The sequence below is a fragment of the Condylostylus longicornis genome, unplaced genomic scaffold (assembly GCF_029603195.1).
Source record: "Condylostylus longicornis isolate FDR11 unplaced genomic scaffold, ASM2960319v2 ptg000026l, whole genome shotgun sequence".
Taxonomy (NCBI): Eukaryota; Metazoa; Arthropoda; class Insecta; order Diptera; family Dolichopodidae; genus Condylostylus; species Condylostylus longicornis.
The window spans coordinates 129953-145711 of record NW_026577995.1 but is presented as its reverse complement, the minus strand read 5'-3'; the positions used below and the strand labels follow the sequence as shown (position 1 = coordinate 145711).

General features: G+C 18.0%; 1 protein-coding gene across 7 annotated transcripts in view; it reads right to left on the bottom strand.

The window, feature by feature from the left end:
- Positions 1–671: 671 nt before the first annotated feature.
- LOC129607162 (synaptosomal-associated protein 25) overlaps positions 672–15759 on the bottom strand; it is a 35945-nt gene continuing 20857 nt past the window's right edge. Inside the window, exons 4-8 of one of the 7 annotated variants that reach the window (XM_055517921.1) lie at positions 14366–14414; positions 7199–7316; positions 7003–7128; positions 6322–6466; positions 672–1432 (exon numbers count right to left, since the gene is read on the bottom strand). In XM_055517921.1, the coding sequence (XP_055373896.1) occupies positions 1367–1432; positions 6322–6466; positions 7003–7128; positions 7199–7316; positions 14366–14414 (504 nt within the window). In that variant the 3' untranslated portion in view covers positions 672–1366. Of the gene's footprint in view, positions 1433–5785; positions 6090–6321; positions 6467–7002; positions 7129–7198; positions 7317–13863; positions 13913–14365; positions 14415–15759 lie in introns of those variants that run through there. The other 6 variants (XM_055517918.1, XM_055517923.1, XM_055517920.1 and 3 more) reach the window with 6 other exon arrangements.

Here is a 15759-nt window from a genome sequence, read left to right as displayed (position 1 = left end):
GAATATTTTTAACTTAAATTTCTTTACATACTTCAAAAACTTCATACAATTAATTATTTGCATTTGAATTTGAAAAAAATATGTGTAAAATATTAATTATTCTATTTTAATTAGTTCATCAAAATTAGAATTTCATTTCAATTTTAAATAAATTCAATGATCTATTTGTTAATGTTTTACAATGTTTTACAATATTTTACAATAGACTCAAAATTAATTGATCTTTATTATTGTTACGTTTTTCCTACCACTAAATATTTTTTTAGGACAATTTTCATTCTTTTTTCTTTATTATTTTCTTTATATATATATATTTTTTTTTGTTTTATTTATAGTCAATTATGTTTTCGTCTACGTTCAAAAATATTAAAAATATGCAATAATTATTTTGATATTACAATAACACATATTTAAAATACGTAGACTTTTTAAGACATTTTAAAAATTGAAAAGCATTTTTATAAATTCTTTTTTTTATATATTATTATGGTAATTTTATCCGTCTAATAATTTTATTCTCACATGTATTTTCAATATTATTGATTTTAGTTACATTCTAATTTTATAATATCATATTTATATTTCAAATTAATTTATATATATATTATGTATAGTTTTCTTTGTAATTACATATATATATAATATATTTATATAAATATTGATGTAAGTATATATAAATGTAAAATATAGGCTATTGCTGTATTTATATTTTTAATATTTTTATTAATTTTTGTTAGTTACTAATTTTTAATATGTATTTAATTTGCTCAATTTTTTTTGTAATTAAATATAAATTATTTACGAAGATTTTGATATGAATTTATTTAAGTCTCCAAAAGAATCGATTTTTATATTTTATTGTTTTTGTTTAATTTTTTTTAAGTGCTTCTGTTTTATATTATCTAAATACAATTATTTTTTATAAATAATATATTATAAATATACATTTAATTAAGAAAAAAAAAATTAAAGATATATTTATTATTTAAATATGAATATTGATTATCATTAAAACTTTCTTATAAAAACATTCATTTTAAGAGCAGTAATGTTTTCAATGTTTTCGACCTAATAACCATAATATCAGAAACTTAAATTGAATTTCAATATAAAAACATTTATATAAAATATATTAATCCAATATTAAACAAAATTAAATATTTTTTAATTTTTAGTTAAGAAAATAATATCATATAAATGATTGTATTAAGTTTACTTAAAAGAATTTATTACTATAGGTAAAGATTTAAAAAAAAAAAGTATGTATATAATACACTTGTTATTGAAATTTGATCTGAATTTTGTGCGTACATAACTAAACTGTAATTATACATAATCGGGTATTCTATACATATTTAACATCTTCCTAATTTTTAAGTAAAACTTCAGCCCTCTTATTCATTTCATCCAGATGAGTTGTATTATGATCTCCCTAAAAATATTAATGAAACAAAATAAAAATCAAATGAAAATCAAATAAAAAAATTAAAATAAAATAAAAAATAAAATATTATAAAGTTTGTTAACTTAAAATAAATATGTATTTATGTATTTTAAAATTTTAATTTAATTAATTTTCAACTTTATATTTTAAATAAAAAAATAATCCTAAGATATTTGGTTTGTTCCACATAATTTTCTTACTTGACTCTTTACAAATAAAATTCAAATTTTTATTAAATATAGAAAAAGATTTTACAAAATTAAATCTTTTATAAAATATTGCAATGATTGAAGAACGTTTAGTTTTTAATACCATTACACACACTGAACTAACTTTCCTTTGTTTTAAATATAATAAGAAAACATAACAACAATGACAACTAGAAGGGTACAATTTTGATTAAATTAAGAAATTTCGTAATCAAAAAGCGAAAAATAAAAGAGAAACTTTTTTAAACAGAGTGTTGACAATAAAAAAAATAAAAAACCAAAGTTCTTAAATTTAAATATCTTATTTAAATTGAAATTATTTGAAATTATATAAAGTGTTTTTAAAATGGTAGTAAATTACATTACATTTTGGAAAAAAAAAATTCCAATAGACCAGAACAATTGGTTCTCTCGAGATTCATTCATTTATTTGAATTATTTAAGATATTCAAACCAATTGTAAGAGTTCTTTTGAAAACATCACAAACATTCTTTCTTTAAATAACATAAAACAGAACATTTTTATAAAATCTCACTTATTTCCAAAAAATAATTAGAACCCCTCAGAAGCCAAACAAGTAATAATCAATTTAATATTTTTTATTCAATCAATTATTTCCTTCTTCTTGTCTGATTTTTAAGGCATTTGTATTGCTTTCTTATTTTTTTTTTTATAAATTTATTCAAATATAACAAATAACAAATTTTTTTTTTGTGCAAATTTGTAACTAGATTTGGTATTATAACAAGTAATGCTTTATTTAAGTTCATAATTAAATTATTTCAATTTTAAAAATACTTTTTTTTTTGTTTTCTTCTAATAAACAACTCAAAGTGGACTTTGAAAAAAAGCTAGTGAAACCTAAGATTTTTCCTATTTTTTTTTATAATTTTTATTTTTAACGAATTAACTGTTTAAGAAATATTATATTATGTATAATAATATATTTAATAATTCATTTGATTACGTATCATATCTTCTTTATTTTACACTTTACAACTGAACATATTTTACTATGTTATTTCGAGCATTATTGTCCAAAAATAAAACTAATTTCAATAAAAGAAAATAAATAGTAAAGAATTTTATTAGATAAACTTTAAAGAAAATATATTTAAATGTGATCTTCGGGTTTATATCAAATTTTTTATCATGAAATTTTATACTTTTTCTACTATTTTAAATAAAATTTTATTAATTTTTTTTATGAGATTTAGATTGAGTATGCTTCTTAAATGGGACAATAAAAAATTAGATTTAGTATCAACAAAATTGTTTGAATAAAACATAAAAATTATAATGACCTTTAATACATAAAATATATTAAAAAATTTTAATCTATTGTAAATAAGATTATAATTATGCATACATAATTAGAAAATTAAATACATTATTTTATTAAGTAATTATTATATTGTTGTTGTTTCAATTCCACCTAATTTTCTTTATTTTTGTTTGCTACTTTTATTAATTTTTTTCATATTTTTAATTCTGTATTCCCTAAATTTCACTCATTTTTTTATATTTTTTGATTTCTTCAATCACGTTTAAAAAATAATTTCCGAGTTAAACTCTTTTTAAAATTTAAAATATGAAACGTACATAATTTCAATATTAAATTTTTTAAAACTATACTTTCTACGTTTAAAATAAAATAAAAATTTTAACATTTTTTAAAATGTACATTAAAATATTATTCAAATTTCCAAATACATTTTTAAGTATTTTTCGCTATATAAAATTATATTAGTTTTTATTTTTTTTTTTTGTCTTGGAAGAACACCTTCCTGTAAATTTTGAAAATGCTTAAAATAATTTAAAATTAAAATTGTTTTTTTTTTATATTCGTTATTCTCCAAAATAGTTTTTTGAAAAGCAAGCAAATCCGATAAATATATTTAAAAGAATAAATCGCAAAATTAAAGAAAATAAACATAAAAATTAATGGAAGCTCTATATTAGTTTCTTTGATTTTGCAAAAAACGAATGTTCTAATTAATATTACTTTTAATATTTTTAAAAACAGAAATGATATAATATTAAAATTTTACATAGAATTTTGTGATGCTCACATTATCTAATCGATACAAAAAAAATACAAAAGAAAAATGGATTTAATTCTTTTAATTAATTGTACATTCATATTCACAAATTAAGTATATTTTTTTATATTTTATAATAAATACATACCGCAATTAACTAAAATACTACTTATCAAATTAATTAAATTATATCTTAATTATAATTAAAAATTATCATCCAAATTTTTGTTAATCGCTTTACTTAATTTGATGGGTTATTATTAAAAAAAATTTGAGTTTTTCAAAAATAAAATAAATTTCAAAATTTGAAATTCTATATTAAAAACTAAAATACTTTTCAATAATTTCCCAAATCACGTCAAGTGATGCGATTAATATAATGTGGGTATATATATATATATATATATATATATATAAATATAAAATGTAAAATAATGTACTGATCCTAAAACATTTTCAATATCTTATTCAAAAATTTAAATACTAAAAAATAAATTAGAAAAAAAGAGAACTAGAAAGTCTAGATTTTTTTTGAAAAATTTCTCATAGAATATACTAAATCATTGCTTTGAAAGTCTCGTAATGCTTATTTGCATCTATTTATTTTATTACAAAAACAAAATATAATATGGAAATAAATATTGAAAGTAGTAAGAAGTTTTAATGTAAACTTAAATTATTATTATTATTTTCGATTATAAATGAAATTATTTCAATTACTATGATATAATAATAAAAATTAAAAATCTTTGCACTTAGAAAATATTTTCTTGCCAATCTTGGATAAATGTTTTCTTATCCATATCGGGAAAATTTTTATTTTTCTTAGATAGACTAAGAACCCTTGAAATACATAATTTTAATATATAAAAATTAATTTAAGAAAAATATTATCTGTACATGAATTCTATATCAAAAATGTAATACGAGACTATTTTAATAATTTCACACATAACAATTATAGAAAATTATCGCATAGAAAACCGTTCTTTCTAACTAATTTAATCTTTCATTCTTTTTCCGGTATCCATTAAATTCAGTAATGGAATGCTTTAGATTTTATATCTTGTTCAGACTTCAGTTTTTAATTATATGAATAAGATATTTTTTTCACCTGAAATTTTAATTTATTTTTTTTTTTAGCCTTTTAGTTCTTTTTTTTTTTTATATATACATACACATTATATATATTATTCCCTTTTCTAAAATTGAAATGCGGTACAATTGATTCAGGTTGTGTGATAATATATTTAACTTTATTTATATATATATATATATATGTATATAATTTGAATATAATTAAAAATTAAATATTTTTGTTCGAAAAATTACTAATTTTGTAAAATACTATTTATTTATTTATTTTTTTTTTTGTATTTTTTGTTTTTATATTTTCTTGTCTACCTTAATGTTTTTTTTTTTTTGACTAGTTTTAATAACTAAAATTAATAATTTTTGTAAATATGAGATCAATAATAATAATAATAATTATAATAATATATTTTGAATGTGGATAATATAATAATTTTTTTATTTATAGTTACTGTTAATTGTATGTAATTATTTTATTCTTTTAATAATTATTATAATTGTTTTACTTATATGTATTTACTTATTTTCCATTTTTGTTTTTTTTTTTGTTTATACAAGTTTTAGTTTTTGATTTTATTCACGGAAATTTTCTGAAATATTTTATATTTCTAATTGATTTTTTTAAAGTTCTTTTTTTTTGTTTTTTTGTTTTTTACATGTTAGAATTTTTATTAATTTCGAAATTTTTAGGTTAATATTTTAAATAACGTAAAAATTTAATTTTTTCGCATTTATTTAATTGTATAGATATTTAATAATTTAAATATTATTTTTAAATAATTTGTTATCTTTTTTTTTCATTGTGTGATATTCACAACAATGTGAGCTCAAAAAATGTTTAATTTTTTTTTTTTGTTTAATTAACTTTTAAACGAAAAAAAAAATGAGATATTATGTATAAATATTTATATATAAGAATATAAGTATAAATATTTTGTATAATATAATTATTTAATTATTAAACTTAAATTTATATTTATTAAACAATTTTTTGTATATTATAATATATTTGAGAATGAATGTTTAGAAATGAAATCTATTCTAAAGATATTACATAATTATAAATTTGCATATGTATGTATATTTATTGTTTTTTTTTATATATATACACATATGAATAATGTATATAAATGTACAGAAGGTATTTGCTTTTTGTTATTATTTATTCTTGCTTTATACATATTTTCAATACAGTAACGATTTTTTTTTTTTTTTTTGGACAAAAAAAAAGAAAATATTTATTTCAGAAGCTGATGAGCTCTCTGATTTGCTACTTCTATTCTTGCTTCATTTGATTCACCCTATAAATTTTGTTAGTAGTAGAGTATGATAAAATATAAAAATGGAGAGAGATAAAAGAAAATTTAAATGTATATTAGTTTTTGCTTATATACAAGAAAATTAGTACTGATCAAGATTAAGATATTGTAGTTATATTATATGTAGAAAATATATAATATTTAAAAAATTTAATTTTCTACATAAAATATTTTATATTATTGTTAATATTGAGAAAAAAGAATTATTAATTACCTTGCGATTGATTCTATCAATCTGTCTATTTTGATTCTCCAATTCAGAGCCCATATCCAAAGCCATATTTCTAAGATTACCAATCATAGTGTTAACTTGACCCATATTCTCTTCCATTTCATCTTCTCTAGCATCATTTGTAATTCTAAAAAAAGTTTATAATTTGAATAAGTAAATTTGTAATTAATTTTATAAGAATATAAAGACAAAAATTAAAAAAATGTAAAAAAAAAATATTAAAAACTCTTGAAAAGGTGCATTCAAGAAACAGGCTAAGAAATTTATTTATTATATCAAAGATGATATATTCATATGAATGCATATTTTTATAGCATTCGCTTCTCATATGCTATAAGAGAATTTATCAATTTCATATGTAACATGCTGAAAATTTGAAAAATTTGGTGAAAAAATACCAAGAAAAAAATTTATTTAATTACAATACGCCAGAAATGGGAATAAAGATTTCTATCAAAATTTTGAATGGGAAAATTTTTCTATCAAAATCAAATTTTTAAGAAATTTCACACACATATATGAAAAAAATTTTCAAAAGATCAAAATCATTATTTGAAAGTAGTTTTCAAAATAGAATTAAAATAAGAAAAAACATTTAAAATTCCGAAAATTTAATGAAAAAATTGTATAATATTTTAAATAAAAAAGGAAAAAACAAATTACCTTCCAATATAACCACCATGTGCCATCATTCCATTACTGTCCATAACACGCTGTGGTTGATTATTGACAACTTTTCCATCATCATTACCTTTCCACGTACCATCATCTTCTTTAAATGAAGCGCTCCTAAAAAACACATTAATAAATTAGTATTCATAGGAATTAATTCAAAAATATTTTTTTGGCAATTATATACTTATTCCAAGGTAATACGCAAATTCCACAACATTTTTCCATCCCACTTAAATTTTTCTCAGCTTCTCTCATATCGGCATTAATCTGATCCATGCCCTCCTCAATTCGATCCAATTGCTCTATTTACGTTATAAATTTATATTTAAAAAGAAAACAGAATATTTTTATTAATTGATGATTTCAATGAAAACAAAAATAATATAAATAAAATTAATTAAACTTCAAAACAAAAATGTTCAAATAACCAAAAACCAAAAAAAAAAATATATATTAATTGTAAGTAATAATTATATTTAATTTAATTTGAAATACAAAAAGGATTTTGAATGTGAATAATTTGTTAAAACGATTTTCTTTTTTTTTATATATATATATAAAATTAATAATTAAAATGTTAATTGTAAATAAAAAAAAATAATATGATTTAGTTAGAAATTAAAACAGCGTTTTGTGATAAATTATAATGATATGTAAACTAAAATATTTTTATATTTTTTTTATATACTTTTTTGTAAATAAAATTTTATTCAATATATTATCTACTGGTTAAGTATTGAATGTTATTTTTTAAGATTTTTAAGAACAAGAGTGAATTTTTGCAAGTTTATTAAGCCATTAATTAAAATGAAAAAATAACAAAAATTATAAATTAGTTAAAAATTAATATTAAATATTGTTATACTAGTAAGTAAAACGTGAAATGTTAAAGTTACAACATACACTAACAGTGAACTTAATTTAAATCTGTATAGTACAAGAATATGAATTGAAAAACTTAGTTTTAAAGGCAAATATATTGATTATTTTCAGTAAATTAAAGAACATAAATATACATACTATTTGAATTTAAATTCGGTGAAGTTACATATGGTTAGAAAATTCAAAAGTAATTAATTCAAAATTTTGCAGAATTTTTTTTGGAATTTTTCTTAAAATATAATTACATTTAACATGTTATGAATAAAAATTTAATTCCAGTTAGTGAAAAGAAACTTTATACATCAAGTTTTTAAAATGATACCTTAAACTTAGTTTAATCAAACTTAAATAACAAAAAAATTTCATATATATTTAAATTGACAGAACATTTTAAATGTCTGTTAAAAATTTTTGCCATTTGTCAATTTTTCAACTGTGATTTCAAGTATTGCATCCATAATTTATTATACAAAATTACTTTCAATTAAGTAATTATTTACAAATATTTTTATATTTTGTGATAATTTATATATACAGATCTTTGCTTTTAAAATTAAGAAATTATAAAATTATTGTTATGTTTACATCACTATCACATTCACTGCAGTGTAAGCCTTAACTTATTTTCATGGAAAATATTAGCAATATATAGTGTTAAGATAAGTAATATGTAAATGTAAATGCTTAAAAAAAAACAACATATTTTAGAATAATAATAAAAAAAAATATAGAAAATATAACGTCAACAATTTAAATGTTAATCATTGAATCGGCAAGAAAGAATAAAATAAACTAAATAAAAAATATTTATATGTATATATTAAAATGTATAATTATATATCGTGAATTTACAAAAAAAAAAAAAAAAACTCTAATAAAATAAAAATGATTTTAATTATTTTGTTCTTTTATAATTTTTAAATACTCTAATCTAAGCCTATATAATTAAATTCTATTTAAATTGTTGACTAATTCATTCATTTAAATGAGTGTAATTTAGAAACGATGTTATGATTTTTTCTTGAAATATTTTTGTATTTTTTTTTTTTTTTTGTTTAAAGATACTTTTTTTTTTTCTTTTTTCAAAATATAAATGATTGATTAAATGTCGATATTTAGTGTCATCCAAAATTTTGTAAAAAATTTTAAAAATTTTAATTATTCTCTCCAACTTTTGATTTTACTCACAGTAAATTAAAAGCATATATTTGCAAAATTGTTCCTAGAGAGTGCGCAGATTTTTCATTCACAATTATTACAGAATTTAAGTTCACAGTTAAATTAAGCTCAATTTTTTGAAAAAAAAAAAATTAATTGTTAATAAGTATCAAAATGATTAAATGTCAAAATCTGTTAATAATATTAAATAAAAAAATGTATTTTTATTACACTGACATTTGGGCACCGTCAGGTGCAAACAACATATTTTCTGAAAACTTTTGATATTCAGCTAAAGACAAATGATTTATTTATAACGCCTATCATCCGGCATAACAAAAAAAAATTAATAATTTTGTTAAAAATTTTGTGATTACACACAAAAAAAAGAATTTTATTATTATAATTTACAATAAAATATGAATGACACTAAATTTATTTTTTTCCTCAAAAAAATTCACTAATCAAAAAAAGTTGACTAATTCATTCATTTAAATGAGTGTAATTTAGAAACGATGTTATGATTTTTTCTTGAAATATTTTTGTATTTTTTTTTTTTTTTTTGTTTAAAGATACTTTTTTTTTTTCTTTTTTCAAAATATAAATGATTGATTAAATGTCGATATTTAGTGTCATCCAAAATTTTGTAAAAAATTTTAAAAATTTTAATTATTCTCTCCAACTTTTGATTTTACTCACAGTAAATTAAAAGCATATATTTGCAAAATTGTTCCTAGAGAGTGCGCAGATTTTTCATTCACAATTATTACAGAATTTAAGTTCACAGTTAAATTAAGCTCAATTTTTTGAAAAAAAAAAAATTAATTGTTAATAAGTATCAAAATGATTAAATGTCAAAATCTGTTAATAATATTAAATAAAAAAATGTATTTTTATTACACTGACATTTGGGCACCGTCAGGTGCAAACAACATATTTTCTGAAAACTTTTGATATTCAGCTAAAGACAAATGATTTATTTATAACGCCTATCATCCGGCATAACAAAAAAAAATTAATAATTTTGTTAAAAATTTTGTGATTACACACAAAAAAAAGAATTTTATTATTATAATTTACAATAAAATATGAATGACACTAAATTTATTTTTTTCCTCAAAAAAATGTAATTAATTTGTAATATTAACTAAAATTAAAAACTTATAAAGTTTGTCATTCAACATGCGTGTTCAGTTCAGTTCAATTGAAAAATTAAATGTAAGAATAAAGTTTTTAACAAGATTTCCTTTTTGTTTATAATATATAGGTGAGGTTTCTTAATGGATATTATAGCAAAATGAAGCATAATATCATTCCAATTCAAATTAAAACAATTTATATTGTCATTTTTCATTTTAATATAAAAAGCATTTGATTTTGTTATATGTTTTCACTAAACAAATAAAAAAAAAACCAATTTTATAATATAGGAAAAAATTAAAAATAAAAAAATTTCAAATGGTTTTTTTCTTTTTTTTATTTTATTCCATTCAGAATAGTTAACTAATCGTGAAATCGAAATAAGAAAAACATTACTCATGGAAGAATTTATATAGATTTCAGTATATGTATAATATATACATATATATACATGAATATGCATATATATATATATATATATTATTTGTTTTTATATATGTATATTAATAAAAAAATATATTTTATAAGTTAAATGTCTAATCTATTCGAAATTTGTATTAAAAAGAAATTGATTTAAACTATAGTAATTTTTGTACCTAATTTTGTATATTAAATATATTAAAGTAATTTGAAAAACATAATTTAATTATTTATTGATATTTATGTAGATGATATATGCCGTTACTTCCATATTATATAGAGAACAGATATATATATTTCAAGTTCATTCTATTGCAGTTTTATCACATTTTAATGCACCAAAATCATTCATTTTTGGTGTCATTATTAAAAAATTAACTGTAGCCTGTGTTATAGTCTTAAAATGACAACACGCTGGTCGAAAAATTTATTATATAGAATATGGAAGTCACCTATAATTTTGAAAATTTTCACCTTATTTAACAATTTATTTTCGGAATTATGAAAATTAAAAATATTTTTATTCATAATTGTATATATATTTTTTTCTTTTGAAATTAAAAAATAATTCAAAAATTTTTATTAAAATAAATATTTTTGTTGTAATTTTAAAATCTTTGAAAGGAAAACAATTTTGTTAAATTTTATCACTGAAAAGTGCACTTAATTATAAATTATTTTGTTATTTAAATATTTTATATGTGGTTGAAATAACTAAATTAATAAACTATATAATAAAATACACTATATTTAATAAATTATATTTTCAATGAAAATTAATACTAAATATGATAATTACATATAAAATGTTAATATATAAATATTATTAAATAAAAACAATCAAAAAATGTTATTTTTATTCTAAATTAGGTAACTTTTAATTTAATTAAAAAGTTAGCATATCCTATATATTGTTAAATATAATAAATTTATAAAATAATTTGAAAATTTTCAAAACAATTGGGAAAATTCGTATTTATCAATGTTTTTCAAAAATTACTAAAACCTATTAAACTTGAATATGTATAAATTGAAAAAAAAAATATCAATAGAACATTATATTTCATCAAGTTAACGACATTTAAAATGAATTAGTTTAATGTATGTATATATATTATATAAATATATAATAGTACAAAATTAATTACAAAAAAAAGAATCAATAAATAATTATTAACTAAAAAAAATAAAATTTTAACAATTGTAAAAAAACTTAATTTCCTTTTGTTTTATTTATGTTTTTATTGAATAAATAAGAGTACTCACTTGACGAATTTTAAAAAATACAATTTTGTTATTTAAAAAATTATACATGTTTTTTTACGTTTATATTTGATATTAATATTGAATATATGACATATACAAATAAATATAAATATATATAAATATAGAGTGTAGTTGAGGCGAGCGTGTTTTATATTTCGAAAAAAAATTGTATAACATTTTCGAGTTTTCTTCAATTTAAAAAAAAAATAAATAAAATAATAGTATCTTTCAATATTCTGGTTTTTTTTTTGTATTTTTTTCGTTTAATTTGAATTTATTGCTTTTTTTTTAATTTTTTATAATAATTTATATTTGAAATATCTGAATTGTTGAATATTGTTGTAGTTGTTCTTGTTGTCTATTTGGGCTGTTGGAGTGAAAAGAGTCTTTAATAGTGACGATGATTGGTATGTGTTTGTTAATCCCTTTGATTATAATTATTAATTTTTTTTTAAATTAAAAAAAAAAATAAAAATGATTCTTGTTTTAGTTTTGATCAAAAAATTAATGTTTTATATATTTCATTATTATTTTAAATTTTATTTTAACTTTTGATAAAAAAAAAAGAATAAAATTAAAAGATGTTCGATTTGATGCAATATACAAGATATTAAAATATTATTAAATAATAATTCATATTTAATTAAAAGTAAGAAAATTTAAATATTCCTTTAAATTTCTTTATTACAATTAAATTCTAAATTCCTAATTTAAATTTTTAATTATAACTCCATTTTAGTAAATTTTTATAAATTCCGAATAAGCAAAATGTACATATTACTAAATTTGCAGTATGAAATTTACAAATTATTCCTGCAGAGTGCGTACATATTACAAATTATGTGTCTTTCAAAAACAAATTTTCAAACTTTCAAAATTGACAATGATATTCAAAAAAAAAAAGGACTTATGAAATTTTTTCACTACTTTGAAGGTTTTCAATTTTTTTTTCTTACGTTTGTAAGCTTAAATGTTTATAATTAAAATAATTTATATATTTTTTTTTAGATATCATCAAAAAATAATTCCATTTTAATCATTTTATGTGCTCAATATCTTATCTTTTTTTTAAAAAACTGGACATTCAAGAAATCAATCGAGTATTAAAAGTTTAATTAAATTTCATTTCCTAAACACAGAGTTAATGCAATTGTAAAGTTATATTTGAATAATTTTTATTACACATTAATAATAAATTTATTTATTTTAGGTATTTTCATATTTGAATTTTAACATAACATCAAATCAAACATCTTTCCGACGAATTGAAATGATGGTATATGGCAGAAAATTTAATTGATTTCACTTTTAAATTTGATAGAAAAATGCAAGGAACTTTTTCAAGTGCAACTAATCTAATAAAATGCAAATAATTTAGTTAAAATTGGTAATAGGAATATAGTAGTATAACAATTTTTTTTTTTTGATATTGGAAATATTAATGTTCATATACATATACATATATATGATATTGTGTAAGAAACTTTCTGCTATGCTAAAATGCTATGCAATTAATTTATAAATATTCAATCAAATATTTTTAATAAGAATTCAATATTTCACTATATGTATAATCATTCCTCAATAAATAAAAAAAATATTTTGTTCATAATTATAATATTGTATACTAAGCTTTTAAGCCTATTTTGCAAAATTTTTATTTTATAAAAAAAATGTGAAATATTTTCAAATTATTTGTTGGAAAACTATTGCATTATGCAGAATTTCATTCCATATCATAATTTTTGTATAGAAGAGCAATGCCATATCCATTATACATTTCATTTTATTATTTATATAGTATATAACTCGTATTTGAAGAAAATTAAACCAATAAACAAGTAGTTTTTTTTTTATATATTTACTTTATGCTTGTTTAAGAATTGTGTGCTTTAATTAATTCGCTTCATTATTTTTATTTTATAACTTTGTTTTTAATTGTATAAAATTAAAACAATATGCCCCATTATTTAAAATCCTTACCTCCTTGCTCATCCAGCATAACGATGCTTCTCATTCCAACTTCCGTACTCTAAACAAAAACACCACAAATTTTGTTTTTTAGCAACAAATTTCTTAAAGATCTTTAATTTGACATTTTTTTTTTTTAATTTGCTTTTATAGAGTAGAAATATTTTTCAATAATGTTGTAAATTTTTAATAAAAAGTTATATATCCTTAAATTTTTTTTTGGATTAATATGTACAAAGCTATATTTTAACTTTCCATCTTTTTTTTTTATATATTTATATATCGACTAAAAATTTACCTAAATTTTGTTAGTTAAAGCATTTTTATTTATAAAGCAAATTGCAAATAAAACTTTTATTTAGTTCTTTGTAGTATAAAACCAGGATCTTATTTTATAAAGTGAAGATAGGAAAAAAAATATGTATATATAAAAACACCGTGAACAATGTACATTAGTAAATTAAATTTTCACTAGAAAAAAAAAAACAGTTCGAGAAATTTTCCTATTTCTTACCGCCTTGTTTAGACAAATAATCTAATGTTTTACCGCCTGCCTCTTCGCTCTACAAAAATACAATATGATAATAAACTAAAATTAAGAAATTAAACTAAAAATAGAAAATAATATAAAAACAAAATTTAAATTATTTAAAAAAATAATATAATAGTTTGTTTCCCCTTCAAAAACAAAAAAAAATAGAAAAACATATTTTAACGAAATTTTGATCAAACAATAATTTTAAAGTAAAACTTTTTTTACATGTACTATAAAATACTTTATAAATATATATAATTGATAATATTATGATATATATTTTTATTTTGCATAAAAATTATAATTTGCAATTTCAGTTAAATATATAAAGAACAAGTTGAAATCATAACAAAACTATAAAAAAAAAAAAATTAACAAAATTGCAGTGCTGAAGTAAAATTTTTTTTATTTTCAATCAAATATTATACTTTTTCAAAGAAGATATTTGGAGACGTGCATCAAACGAAATGTGATTCAAAAATTCTTATAAGAAAGAATAAAAATTAAATTAATATTTCAAAAAAAAAAAAAAAAATATCTATATGATGATGAAAACCATTACATATTAAAAATTAATTATTTGAATTATACAAAAATTTTTTTTAGCTATAATTAAATTATTACAATTTTTTTTATAAAAAAGCAAATGTATAATATAGACACAAAAAAAATTCTTTATCATAAAAGTTTTATGAAAATTTAATATAGGTGTTGAACATTTGATAAGAAAATCAAATTTTTTCTTTAAATGATACTAAACTTTTCTTATTTAAATTAAAAAAAATATTTATAAAAGAAAAAAAATATGAAATTTGAATAAATATTACAGGAAATTAATTTTTAATTTTATACTTTCCATGTTCTTTATCAATCTGGTTAATTTTTCCAATTAAAATGAAAATAGCGTTTACAATTTTTGATTTCTAACCAAAAATTTACTTGTTTTAAAATATAATTGTATAACACATAGAAATTGTAATTGTATAGAACAGGGGAGTCTTTTTACTTTTAAAGGTTATATTTAAAATAACAGTAACAATGTTAAGTCAATTGGATTTTGTATAAATGCTAAAACTTTCTAGCTTAATGTAAAATATTATTTGTATTTTTATAATAATATTTTACATTAGTTTAGAAAAAAATATAAATTGCTTATATTTTGTAAACTATATTTAATTAAGAGTACACACTAATTCGTTATACTCTTTGCATTTTAATTTTTTAAATGACTCAAATGGATTAAGTTCAAAATTAACCAGTTTTGTTTTTTTTTTTAAATTCCCCGTAACAGACAAGTATAACAAAAACAAAAATAAAACTAAATTAATTACAAATAAATTTCTTTTAATTTGTTATTTACAAATTAAATATTT